General features: G+C 27.9%; 1 protein-coding gene across 4 annotated transcripts in view; it reads right to left on the bottom strand.

Moving 5' to 3' along the window:
* The window catches only part of LOC111687833 (serine-rich adhesin for platelets), a 240,311-nt gene that overhangs the window by 36,263 nt on the left and 189,689 nt on the right, over positions 1-14,359 (bottom strand). For 3 of the 4 annotated variants that reach the window (XM_046956691.1, XM_046956696.1, XM_046956698.1), the window contains one exon: positions 9,833-9,883. The exons of the other annotated variant lie outside the window; for it this stretch is intronic. In XM_046956691.1, coding sequence (XP_046812647.1) covers positions 9,833-9,883 — 51 coding nt within the window. The remainder of the gene's footprint in view (positions 1-9,832; positions 9,884-14,359) is intronic. 4 annotated transcript variants of the gene reach the window in all.

Raw genomic sequence — 14,359 nt, 5'->3', positions numbered from 1 at the left:
CATATTTTTTATGTATATTTTCTTTTTTAAAACATCCACAAAACGAAACGCTATTATTTTGTTTCTTATTTAGTTCAAAATTATCGTAATTGAATATACATTTTAGTTCATTTAGGTGATGAATAGTGAAACTAGAGCCCAATTTAGAAAGAGGAAAAGAGTTTGATATGATCAGGACTTATAATCTCCGAAACAGCGTAGAATTAGAATACCCATAGTCAATCTTTCGAAAATTGCTGCTCGAAATAATCAAACTACAGAGCCCACTAATGTAGGTAACAATAATGTGAGTGGAGCACGAGTCACTGAACTTTACCACATTAATCCACCTAGTGTAGAGTTAAACGCAATGCCAAGGACTAGTCAAGTGCAGATAGGTCAAGCGTGTTCAGAAAATAGTCAAAATAGAACTCCTTTATCAATACCAGCTCTACCAACTCAATCTAATTATAGTAATTCTGTGTCACGAGAAATGGCAACACAAATCAGATTCCTCAAGCCACTGGTATTCAATTTAATTATGGCGAGAATATAGTCGGTAACTTACCATTTATTGTTAGCAATCAAGCAACCACTGGTTATAGTTTCGGCAATAATAATGTTCCAAATACATCGTCCATACCAAATGTAGCTGTACATAAAGAGTTACATAAAATGTGGATACGAATAAATAAATGGGGTCTCATTGATGAGAATAACTTACGTATGAGCGTAGTAGAAGAGTTAGAAAGAGACTTCCATTTCTTGTTATCAGGTCCAGCCAAGGATTGGTACTGGTTATTTGTCCAAACTCATCTCGGTGTTAAATGAAGGGTTGAAGCAAGCATTGCTGAGTCAGTACCAAACATCTAGGTCAAACTTCGAAATAATGCGTGATCTAGTGGAAAGAAGGCAAAACTTTAATGAGTCTATAGATCATCCAAAAATCAATAAAACATCTAAAAATCCCAACAAAGAAAATTAGACAGTCCTCAAACAGATAAAGATAATGAAAACTTAAAAATACACAAATTACCGATAAAAACTAGGCAAAACTATTATGATTATGTGAGAGCACAAATATTTAACACCGAAAAACTCCGAAAACCTTTGTCACAAAGAATTGTAAATATTAGAGAAAAGTACAAATGGAAACATGAATGTAAAAGAACGATTGTGGATTCTGTAATGAGGATAGATAAATTAAAAGATAATCGTATTTATGTAAAAGTACAATTAGAAGGCAAAGAAATATTAGGATTATTAGATAGTGGAGCATCTGTGAGCTCATTAGGAAAACGATGTATAGAACTAGTAGAAGAATTGGGTTTAAAAATAATACCAATATTCTCCAATGTGAAGACTGCAAGTAGTCAACACCATAGAATATTGGGTAAATTAAATCTATCCATAAAATATAAATATAAGAAAGATAATATAATTATATATCTTTGTCCTGATTTGGAACAATATTTATACCTAGGAAAAGATTTTTGGCGTACTTTTAAATTAGCTCCAGAAGTTTTAGGCAGTTCAAGAAATTACTAATAAAGAAATTGATAACATGTTAGAATAAAATGTGATATAAATAAGCGAGAATCCGTGGAGAAACAGAACCACAATCGCAAGGAAACCTGGTAAAAATAGATTTTTTTGGACGCGACCCTTACAAAATATAAACGGTATTTTAAGTAGGATTGATGAGACGTATTTTATAAGTAGCATTGATCTTTAATTCGCTTTCCCAGAAAGTAGAATGTATACTGCTTTTACCGTTGCAGGGAGACCTCTATATCAATTTCGGGCCTTTTGCCCTTTTTCTCTGTAACGCGGCACAGGTTAATGGACAAGGTTATACCACAAACTTTGAAGGACAACGTTTTTACCTATCTTGACGACTTGTTAATAATTTCGAATGACTTTGACAAACATTTACAATTACCGGAGGAAGTGGTTTATGTTGGTGATGCTACTGTATGTAGAAAGAAAATAAACAAAATTTTAACAAAGTAAAATAATTATTATTAGTATCGTTTATACTACTTCCCGTAAAATGATTTCCTGGAAAAGGACAAGAAATGCCTCGAATACGTTCTTTATGAATGTCTTTTGAAGACTGTGACTAGGTATAATAGGAAAGAAAACTCGTAAAGGTAACAAAAAGTGTAGAGGTATTTCCAGTAAAGTTGTGAAGATTCTGAAATGTAATTTAAAATGATTTTAAATTTGATTAAAGAATTAGTGATTATATTGTTATTTATTAATTTTTATTTGTTATTAATAAACTTTTATTTGCGTTCTATGTGCTACAATTGGTCCGGGACCAATTACTTGAACCGGACAAGAATCTGTACTAACTATGGGAAGTCACTATGCAACAGTCGGCGATTTTTTCTTCGAACCTGGTGTTCAAGTCCTAAATTCCGCTAATCCGAATCCAAGGTGCAATATTAAAACAATCTGTGCCGTTTTAAGTGCAATAATAGTTTTAGGTCATATATCATGTTATATTAGTTTTAAATAATGAAATATTCGGTTTACAAAACTTTGTAATTATTTGATAAAATTATATATTTTATATATTTCTATACTCATTAATAGAACACATTGAACTTGATTCGAAAAGAGAGAATCTAGAGAATCTTCAGGGTGTGGGAGTTATTCACGTTGGGTTTCTACAAAGAATTAAAACTTACCCGCAAACCGCTCTCTTCAACTGTGTTGTTAGACATCCGAGTTTTGTTGCGTGTAAGAGGGTCTTAAGCCTCTTGGCTGCGCCACTGGCTAAAAAAACACCAAAACACGCATCTGACCCAAAAAAAAAAAAATTTGCGTGGGGGACGGGCAAATCACTGTTTTCCCAAAATTAGTATGTAAATATTGAGGGGCTACTAATAGTGTATGGAGGATCCACTCCTGTCCACTCCTGTCCACTCCCGGTGGATTTATTTTTTTTTTGTTTTTGTTAACAGGGAGGGCTACTAAATAAGTATCCTGCCCACTGCCGATGGATTTGTTATTAGGAGATTGAGCTAATAAAATGTAGTTGGAGCCACCACTCCTCCAGCCCAATCTCGGTGGATTTAATTTTGTTGGTTTTTTTATATATTGTACCTGAAAATAAACATATCAATAAAAGTTAGAAAATAACAATTAGAACAATGCATAATAACCCATCTCCATGTCCAAAGATTGTCCTAGATTCCTGAAAATAGAAAAATAAAAGATAAATATTAAAATTTGTTTTACTGTACAGCTTTTTGAGTATAAGTCGTAGAGAAGCTGTGTTTAGTAAGCATAGTAGTGACGACGCACCTAATTAGAAAATATATGCAGGGTGGGAGTTTTCATTCAAATGTAACTAATTTTGAAAATAGATAATTATGAATGAAATTTTGTATGTTGCTAAAATTACTGAACGTCTGGTAAAGTAGGAGGATGATATAGAGGAGTAACGCATAATTTGTTAATTTATTTTGTTTAAACAAAGTTCGTAAAAATAGAAGTTTTTGTTGTTGCGCTTAAATAAATAATGTATATTAATTTATTTTTAATATATTCAGAATCCAATTAGCGGGAAAGGTAGTTAGGGCCACAATCATACAAAACTTATGGGAGATATATAATAGATAGGAGATATATATGTACTCGGACAAATTTACAAATAAACATGTAAGAGTTCCTCATTCGGCTGTGCCGAATCTTATATACCCTTCACCATGATGTGTTAGTACGAGTTTTTTTTACAAAAAAAGTCCCCATTTTATGGGTTCTCACTTAATCCGGGCTCTACATGCATAATTTAACATTTCTAGGTTCAATATTATAGAAAAATTCGAAAAGTACCCCTTAGAAGAACGACAAAGTATCCTTTTCAAGGTTCTCATGCAATTTCATGTTTCTGGGTTCAATATTACAGAAATTTCAAAAAGTATCTTTTGAAGAACGAAAAAGTACCAATAAGTCCGCTTTTATGGGTTCTCACTTAATCCGGACTCTACATACTTAATTTCATGTTTCTAGGTTCAATATTATAAAAATTTCAAAAAGTACCTTTTGAAGAACGAAAAAGTACCAAGAAGTCCCCTTTTATGTGTTCTCGCCTAATCCGGGCTCTGCAAACTTAATTTCATGTTTCTAAGTTCAATATTATAGAAAATTCAAAAAGTACCTTTTGTAGAACGAAAAGGTACGAAAAAGTCCCCTTTTAGAGGTTCTTACCTAATCAAGACACTACATGCTAAATTTCATGTTTCTAGGTTCAATATTATAGAAAGCTCAAAAAGTACGTTTTGTAGAACAAAAAGTCCCTTTTATGTGTTCTGGGCCTAACCGGGCTCTGCAAACTTTATTTCTTGTTTCTAAGTTCAATATTATAGAAAATTCAAAAAGTACCTTTTGTAAAACGAAAAGGTACCGAAAAGTCCCCTTTTATAGGTTCTTACCTAATCAAGGCCCTACATGCAAAATTTCATGTTTCTAGGTTCAATATTATAGAAAGCTCAAAAAGTCCCCTTTTATGTGTTCTGGCTAATTCGGGCTCTACATACTTAATATCATATTTCTAGGTCCAATATTATAGAAAATTCAAAAAGTACCTTTTGTAGAACAAAAAGTACCAAAATGTCCCCTTTTATGTGCTCTGACCTAATCCGGGCTCGGCATAGTTAATTTCATGTTTCTATGTTTCATATTATAGAAATTTCAAAAAGTACCTTTTGTAGAATGAAAAAGTACAAAAAATCCCCTTTTATAGGTTCTTACCTAGTCAAGGTCCTACATACTAAATATCATGTTTCTAGGTTCTACATGCTAAATTTCATGTTTCTAGGTTCAATATTAAAGAAAATTCAAAAAGTACCTTTTGCTGAATGAAAAAGTACCAAAAGGTTCCCTTTTATGTGTTCTGACCTAATCCGGTCTCTACTTACCTAATTTCATGTTTATAGGTTCAATATTGTAGAAAATTCAAAAAGTACCTTTTGTAAAACGAAGAAGTACCAAAAAGTCTTCTTTTATAGGTTCTTACCTAGTCAAGGCCCTACATGCTAAATTTCATGTTTCTAGGTTTCAATATTATAGAAAATTCAAAAAGTACTATTTTTAGAACGAAAAAGTACCAAAAATTCCCCTTTAATGTGTTTGCACCTAATTCAGGCTCTACATACTTAATTTCACGTTTCTAGGTTCAATATTAACGAAAATTCTAATAGTACCTTTTGTAAAACGAAAAAGTTGAAAAAATCCCCTTTTATATGTTCTGGCCTAATCCGGGCTCTACTTACCTAATTTCATGTTTCTAGGTTCAATACTGTAGAAAATTCAAAAAGTATCTTTTGAAAAACGAAAAAGTACAAAAAAGTCTTTATAGGTTCTTACCTAAAATAAGAATGCAAAACAACAACACTGCACCTTTTTCAAAAGAAACAAGTAAGAGTGCTATATTCGGCTGTGCCGAATCTTATATACCCTTCACCATAGTGTATTTTAAACATCTTTTATAAATTTTAAATTTTTTCCCGACTACATTATTATTACATCAAAAGCTTAACAAAAAAAACAACAACAATGCTAAACGAAATAAAACACAAAATACACAAGGCATCTAAACCAACAGACATCTAAACATACATAACGAAAACAAAAATAACAACGCAATGACGCCAACATTGACGAGACGTAGATTTTGTTTTTGTTTATCGTAAAAAAATTGTTTTAAAAAGCACATGGAAAAAATTTGTGTTAGTTTTAAATTTCAAACTTACATTATTCGCATAAAAATTATTGTACAATAACTCATAATCTACTCTCATATAATTGAAAACGTTTTAAATACTTTTTTTCTATTCATTAAAAAATATATTTGCAAAACAAAAGGGAAAATTATTTTATTTTAACAAAAAATGCAAATCATATTTTTTTGCTGTGTATTTTAGTAGAAAATACACAGCTTAATAAAACCAAATACATCTACACACACACGTGTACATCTTTTTCTATATACAGTGTTGATGTTGCTTTTATAAAAATTTTTGATAAAATTTTCAGAGGTTGTCTTGGATTTTTGCTCATAACTCCGTTATTTACCGACCGATTTTGCTTAAGTTTATGTTCTCAATGAAAAAAAAACAATCAAAACAAATACACATAACAATGTCAAAAGAAAGAAATCAAAAAATATTAAATTAATTAAAAATGCGAAATAAACCAAATTAATGTCTTTAAATTTTCAATTCTTTTATTTTCTTTATTTCACATTTTAAACTAATAAATAAACTGTTTTTAATAAAATTTTAGTTTTTTGTTTTTGTAAACAGCTGTTTGTTTTTGATTTCAGTGTTACCACTTTATCGTTTTTTATGCTAAAATCGTTTGAATTTTTGTTTATATGTTGAAATAAAAAAAAATTCTTAGCAATAGCGTAGCCAACGGCAAACACTGCCGGTTACAAAACAAACTCTTTAATTAATTTACTTTTGTTATTTTGACAAACCACCACACAACATTCGAAAAACATATGAAAAATTGTCGTATGAGTTGTATAGAGCTTTTGCATAGAAAATACCAACAACATTGTTATGACTATTGTAGCAGCTGCTGACATACAACCCTACAACGATTGTGAATTGAACAATTATGTTTATATTTATAAGATTTATATGTAGTAGTAAAATTTTTTGTTGAAATTGGATACGCTTACTAGGTTTAGTCTTACCACAGTCATTATTTTAACAGCATCTCCAAAACACAATTACTAAAGTGTAGTAACAGTGATTGTGAACAGATCTTTGCAGCAAGTCATAAGTTTATGTTCTCAATGAAAAAAAAAAACAATCAAAACAAATACACATAACAATGTCAAAAGAAAGAAATCAAAAAATATTAAATTAATTAAAAATGCGAAATAAACCAAATTAATTTCTTTAAATTTTCAATTCTTTTATTTTCTTTATTTCACATTTTAAACTAATAAATAAACTGTTTTTAATAAAATTTTAGTTTTTTGTTTTTGTAAACAGCTGTTTGTTTTTGATTTCAGTGTTACCACTTCATCGTTTTTTATGCTAAAATCGTTTGAATTTTTGTTTATATGTTGAAATAAAAAAAAATTTCTTAGCAATAGCGTAGCCAACGGCAAACACTGCCGGTTACAAAACAAACTCTTTAATTAATTTACTTTTGTTATTTTGACAAACCACCACACAACATTCGAAAAACATATGAAATATTGTCGTATGAGTTGTATAGAGCTTTTGCATAGAAAATACCAACAACATTGTTATGACTATTGTAGCAGCTGCTGACATACAACCCTACAACGATTGTGAATTGAACAATTATGTTTATATTTATAAGATTTATATGTAGTAGTAAATTTTTTTGTTGAAATTGGATACGCTTTCTAGGTTTAGTCTTACCACAGTCATTATTTTAACAGCATCTCCAAAACACAATTATCAAACTTTAAAAAATTTTGTGGATTTTAAGAAATTTAAGTTTTCTATACTGGATATTACAAACGATATATATAAGAATTAAACACAAGAAATACCTGTAATAGTTTTACCGTATCTGCGATGTGAAGTTGAAGGATTTCAGGAAAAAAAAAACAGTTTTTACTAATAATTAAGTAAATATTATATTATTGCAAATTATTGCTTAATTTTGATCAAGTATTATTATTTCCTAATCTATGGAAATTAAAAATCATTACCCCTCTCAACACGGGGTCAAAATATAAATTTTGAATATTTGATGTTCTTAAAAAAATAAGGGCATGGTGTCGTTTATTTGTTAATGGATATTGATGAAATTTATTAGAAGTTATTTTTACTATATTCAATTGAAACCAAATACTGGATATTTATTCATTAATTCTTTAAGAAAATTGATTATACACAATTTTTTTTAACTGTTTTTTTTTATTGTTTAAAAAATCGGTCTTGAATTGACCCTAAGTACGACAAAGGGAAAATTTTTGAAGAAGTTCGATTCCTAGATTTTCTGGATATATTTTCTTGTGGTTCGGCATTCATGAAAGAAGCCTATTTTCGACCCACCCTATTGTTTATATTGAATTTCATCTCGCTAATCGTATTTTTATACCCAAATCTTTTTTGACGGTTTGAGTATAAAAATAATTGAGGCCCAACATGGTGCACCACGGAAAATATATTTTGTTGTTGAAATATTATTTAAAATGTAAATTAAATGAGTCAAAATACTCCTAAAAATTACCTTTAGAAATTTATTAGGTATGCTGTCAGCTCCAATACTTTTAGATTTAATATTAATAAAAGCTTCCAAAACTTTATACATATCTATATTTCTAAAGCAAACATAATATTATATGAAATTTAAAAATGCGTGTATAGCTATGACGTTCGATACACAGAATTTAGATTCTTACAAGCCAGATCTCTCTTTATGTTCACGGTTAAAAAGTTAGGTAAAATGATTTTCAATGTCAAACTGCTAAGGATAATACTGATTATTATGGATGAATTTCGCAGACTTAATCTTAATTTAGTTTTAACGTGAGACAAATGGAAACAGCTAATCGATTTAGAATTTCACACACTGATGGTTGTGGAGGGTATAAACATCATTCAATCAGATGCGAAACAATGAAATGCTGACGAATAATAATTTGCCCAACTTTGAGCCCAATAGAGCCGGCCCTAGAGCAGTCTATTTTATCAATTTGAACTAGAATACTCCATAACTACGCCTGTAAATTTCTCGATCGGCGTTTCAATATGTTAGATTTATTTGCAAAAAGTTTGGTTATGCATAATAAACGAAATTTTAGAGTGATATGCGAAATTACATAAAAAGGTCAACATATTGAGATATCAATTTTATATGAGTCTTTTTTTTAACTCTTTCCATGGGTTTGTCGAATTTATAAGATATTACATAGACTATGTTTAAAGTAATTTTTTGAGTACAAGTTTAATCTTTAGTTTTAATTTTTTCTTTTAGATGAAAATTAAGACTTAATTTTAATTATATTTATAATTGAGATTTTGAAAGATATTCATTATTTTTTAAGTATTTTAAAATTAGGTTTTAAGAAATTGAAAAGTGCTTTTAGCAACATATAAAAAACAGCTTCATTTAATGGCCAATGAAAGTATTTTACTAGATCGGGTTTTACAGATTTAAATTGTATTATATTTATATAAGTATAAGATCACATTTTATAAAACAACATTATTAAAAAATATTGGTGTTACCTTCTATAACTCATTAGGGAAAACTCAAATTCCATACTCAAATTATCTTAAATATTAGGTTTTTTACCCTGAAAGGCTTAATTTAACCACATCTGTGTTTCGTTAATTATTTCATAAATATATCGGAATTACTTTACAATTTTTTTATATGTTTTTAAAACTTTTAATGTTTTTGTCATATAGGTAGTATATAGGCAAAACTGATTGTCAAAGACATAAGTCGCCTGCTAAAGAACCATCTGGGACGTATTGTACAAGCACTTAAATAAAGTTGTTCAAAAAGTACTAAATAGTAAATGTATTTTTGGTACGTTATTTTTGTGAGTTATTAAGGAGATTTCATTTACTAGTGAATGAAAATATTGGTTTAATAATCTTTTTCAAAATATATTTTATCTAAAAACCTATTAAAAACATGTTTTTTTGTTTGGAAAAAAATGAATTGTTTTCGGGGTTTTAAATATATGTCTTTAAGTGATAACAAGAACTATAAAATCAGAGAATAAAATTTTTTTTTCACAACAGCTTCAGTTTCGCCTATACGTATATATTATAAGGTTTTAGCGCTTTGGTTGAGTAAAAAATGGGAAAACGAAACATGATATAAAACTTACAATTCATTGAGCTTAACATTTCCCAGCCACTCGTCCATAGTTTCAATGAGACTAAAATAAAAGTGGATAGAATATACATATTTATTTATGTATTTATGTATGTATGTATGTATGTATGTATGTATGTATGTATGTATGTATGTATGTATGTATGTATGTATGTATGTATGTATGTATGGATGTGTGTATGTATGTAAGTATGTAAATAAAAATATAAATACGAACACATTTCATTTAAATTTTCAGCAATTTGAATAAATAAAATTTATTTATTTTTATTTAAAATATGTCTTAAAGAGGGTTTTTGAGTTGGCGATCAAATCAGATTAATTAATTTATAAATATATTAATTCTGATCCCCTTTGAGTACAAGATGAAACTTTGTAGTGTAGCCATATAGTACAACAAACAACATCATTGTTTGTTACCAAAACAATGGATATTTTATAAAAAAGAAGAAGACAATTGAAAATGTATACAAAAATTTAAAAGAAAACTTAAATTCAAAACATAAATTTTGTGTTTCGAAGTCCACATAGTTTGTACCATTCAAGAATTAGAACATTTTACTATTTATTTAAAAAAAAACTATATAAATTTTTTGCAGAATTTTTTTGCTTTTGAACGGACATTTTATAAAAACAAAATACATTGATTTCAAATTTTCGTCTTCTAGAAATATACTTTTAAGTTACTTCCGGATGATAGTTAGAAACAAAAAACCATGAATGTTGAATTTTTTTCATCTGAAAGTATACATTTTATTGATTTCTGAATGATAGTAGTTGGTGGAAGACAGTTTGAAGAGTTTTCACATTAATGTTGTACTTTGTTCATCTGGAAGTGTGGATTGTAGTCACTTCTAAACGATTGTCAGACGAGAGCACACATTATACAAAAACAAAATACATTGATTTTTAGTTTTCCCATTCTGGAAGTATACTTTTAGGTTACTTCGGGATGATAGTAAGAAGAGTACAAAAACAAAAAAATATAAATACGCGAAAAATAAAATAAAAATAAATAGTGCAGAAATTTGGCTAAGTTCAGTGATGTTTTGTGTTTTGTCCAGTTATGTTCAACTTTAATTATTCATTGTAAAACTTAAATGAGTTATTGAATTTAATATTCAGAGAAAAACAATATGACAGTGTTGTGTTAAAAGTCAACAGTTAAAAAACATTTAAGAAGGTTTTGTTAATTGATGAAGGTTATTAAATATATACCAAAAAGTAATTATCTTCAAGGATTATATAAATAGAATTAAAAAGTAAGTTGTCATATTTTACATTTAAATACTATTTTAGGAATAAGTTAAAAATTCTAAACGGCTTCCTTTTCCATTATTTTTTAACGAAGTCTAATATGTTTAATTAAAAATATTTATACCCTACACCACTATAGTGGGGTGGGTATTATACGTTTGTGCTGATGATTGTAACATACAAAAATATTTGTCCAATACCCACCTTAAAGTATGTTTTTTGGCACAGGGACGAAGCCTATTGAAAATGGTTGAAATCGGTCCATTATTTCACCTAGCCCCCATACAACCGTACATCCCGATTTGAACTTTTTATGCCATAATTACGTCAAATATTATATTATCTCTCCGGAAATTGGCACAAATAAATTCTATATAAGTATAAATGACACTGCGAATTTTCGTATGGATCGGCCTTTAAAAAAATGTCATAAACGTCTAAAAATGACTTGTAACCATTTGTATCGCAATGAAACTCAACAAAACTAACTGTTATTTAAAAATATATCCTTTTCCCAAATTTACCGAGGATCGTCCCATATTTGACCTATAAAGTATATCGGCCCATATTTGTCCTATAAAAGCCTCATTTAAAAATTTTAGTTTTTTTATCAATAAATTGCTTAAATATTTTGGAATTATGGTAATATTGAACGTAAAAGTTTCTTTATAAAAAATAAAGTATAGTATAGTAGGAAAGTATAGTCGGGCATGGCCCGACTTGTTTTTTGTTAAATTTCGACTCTCTCTTAATTGGTTTAGAAGTTATAAGCATTTAAAGACTTGTACGTTTGAAAAAGTTGTACGTTTCGGTCAAAGCTTTTTTAACCTATTTAGATTTATATGAGTTAAATCTTAATTTTCAATATTTTTTAAACTATTTGCGCGTTTATGATCACTTTGAGCTAATATTTTATTTGTATTTCATTATCGTAACAAAAAAATACATTAAAATTTTACCTTAAGTATTTAAAAGTTAACTGGAATCATTATATTCAAATTAATACTACTATTTTTACATAAATTATTTTTTGACTTGGGTCAGGTCACTTGACACGAAATTGCCCATATAAGATATTTAATATTAAAATCAAATATTTTAAAAGCCTTCTTTGGATTTAATTATTCTAATTATAGGTACTTTTTTAGTTATAAACACCAAGGTCTCAATGACCTTTATATGATACTAATATTCTTAAGTTTTTGAAAGTGTATTGTTGGGGTCTAATTTTTAACTTGTTCATAAATATTCGTTACTTTTTAAATTTTAAATTTAAATTCAAATATTTTTAGATTTTCCAAATGAGTAACCATTGATTTGTTTTTTTTTTGTCTTCTTACAATTTTGAATATTTGAACATTTTTAACTAATTAGTCTTCGATTTTTTTTTTCATTTTTATTTTCAACTTTTAGTTTAAATATTTTAAGGTTTTTCACTCAGTTGCCTTTGACTTTGTTATTTTGAAATTTAAATTTTAGTTTGAATATTTTTCTTTATTTTTAATCATGTTAGCTTTGATTTATGTTTTTATTTTAAAATTTGAATTTGAATTCAAATTTGGAAAAGGTAAAATCAACTGAGTTGGCTTAGATTTTTTTCTATTTAAATTTTAAATTTCAATTTGAATAATATTTCTATTTTTAATTAAGTGTGCCTTGCTTTTTACCCAAATTCAAATTATAATTCAAATATTTTTGATTAAGTTAGCATTGACTTTGCTGTAAATTTAAATTGCAATTCAAATATGTTTATTTTGGCAGGACATGTTCAGCCAGTGAAGTTAAACGGATAAGGATTATTTTAATAGACATGTGGATAATTAGTGAAAAAAAAAACAAAAAGGAATATGAGTGAACTTTGTAAGGAAAAGGAATACATGTCAATATATTTGAATGAGAACATATTTAATTGAAAATTTGAATATATCAAAACCTAACAAGATAAATGTGAATATAAAATGTTTGAATTTTACAAATGAAAACTAACGTTTAGAATGAAATGAAAATGGCGGAAAAATAAAACTTATTTGAAAATGAAAATTCTTCAAAGTTTAAGAATTATTTAAAATGAAACAAAAGAACAGTGATAAAAATTGCATGCATTATTACTATTTATGTGCATATAAATCAAAATTTATTTCAATGTAATTAAACATACTAATTTGAGTATAATCGCATGATTTAATGAGAATTTATCAATATTGCTAAAATAAATGAATACGTGAAGGAAAATAAACCAACAAATAAAAGAGTAAACTAGGAGGTGTGTCTTGTTTCTGTGAATTTGGATCTGTGCCGTGAATGTGAATCGAGAATCTTAAATCATATTTTTTATTATAATTTTTGTTAATATTCCTTAAAATTTATTAAATATTTTTTTCATATTGTTTTGTTTTCGTAAATGTTTGTGTATAATTTATGTTAAATTTCTTTAATTTAAAATCTTAAATGTTTATTTAAAATTAATGTTAATTTTTAATTTAATATTTTGGAAAATGTTTTAATATTTTTTTAATTTATAATCGAATATTGTAATTTATAATATAAACAAAATAATTGTCTTCGAGATGCTGATATGTACATATCGTCGTTGGAGTCAATATAAGTTTTTCTTTGTAAATTTTTTAATTTTCTTTTAATTTTTTTGGTAAATAACTTTTGAATTTCTTAGTTGTTATAAGATAAATATGGAAACAACTTTGATCTTTAATAAGTTTTGTATATTAATTTTTAGTTATTTTGATTTAAATTAAATAAATGAATTGTCTGTTAATTTTGAATATTTAAAAGAAAATATGGTGCATTAAATCTTTTTATTTGAGTTGTGGAGATGAAGTAGGATAGATGGATTAGAATTGCAGCAAAGTAAGTTTATTAATTAGGGATTATATTTTAAATAATTAAAATATAATCATGGTGGTATATTTACCAAAAGGGAGGGCAATTATTATGGGTATTAACATCAAAACCCAATCAGATAATCAGGTTTTTCAGACAATAGTAACTCATTGATCAGAACCCAAAGAACGTAGAGCAATGACGTTACAAATGGCGCCCAACGGGAACATGAATTTTTGACTTTAGTGTATCTTAGTTGTCAAATTTATTTTGATTGATAATTGTACATTGGTTGAGAATGATTGTTTTGAACGATTGATTAGGCAATATCCTGTGATATGTTGTTCGTATCAGAGCTGTGTTGTTTAATCAATCATTTATTGAATTTCAATCCACATTATCGTGCATTTAGCGAATCTGAACT

This window comes from Lucilia cuprina, chromosome X (genome assembly GCF_022045245.1).
Source record: "Lucilia cuprina isolate Lc7/37 chromosome X, ASM2204524v1, whole genome shotgun sequence".
Classification (NCBI taxonomy): Eukaryota; Metazoa; Arthropoda; class Insecta; order Diptera; family Calliphoridae; genus Lucilia; species Lucilia cuprina.
Note: the sequence above shows the minus strand (reverse complement) of the source record. Positions and strands in the feature narration are given on the sequence as shown.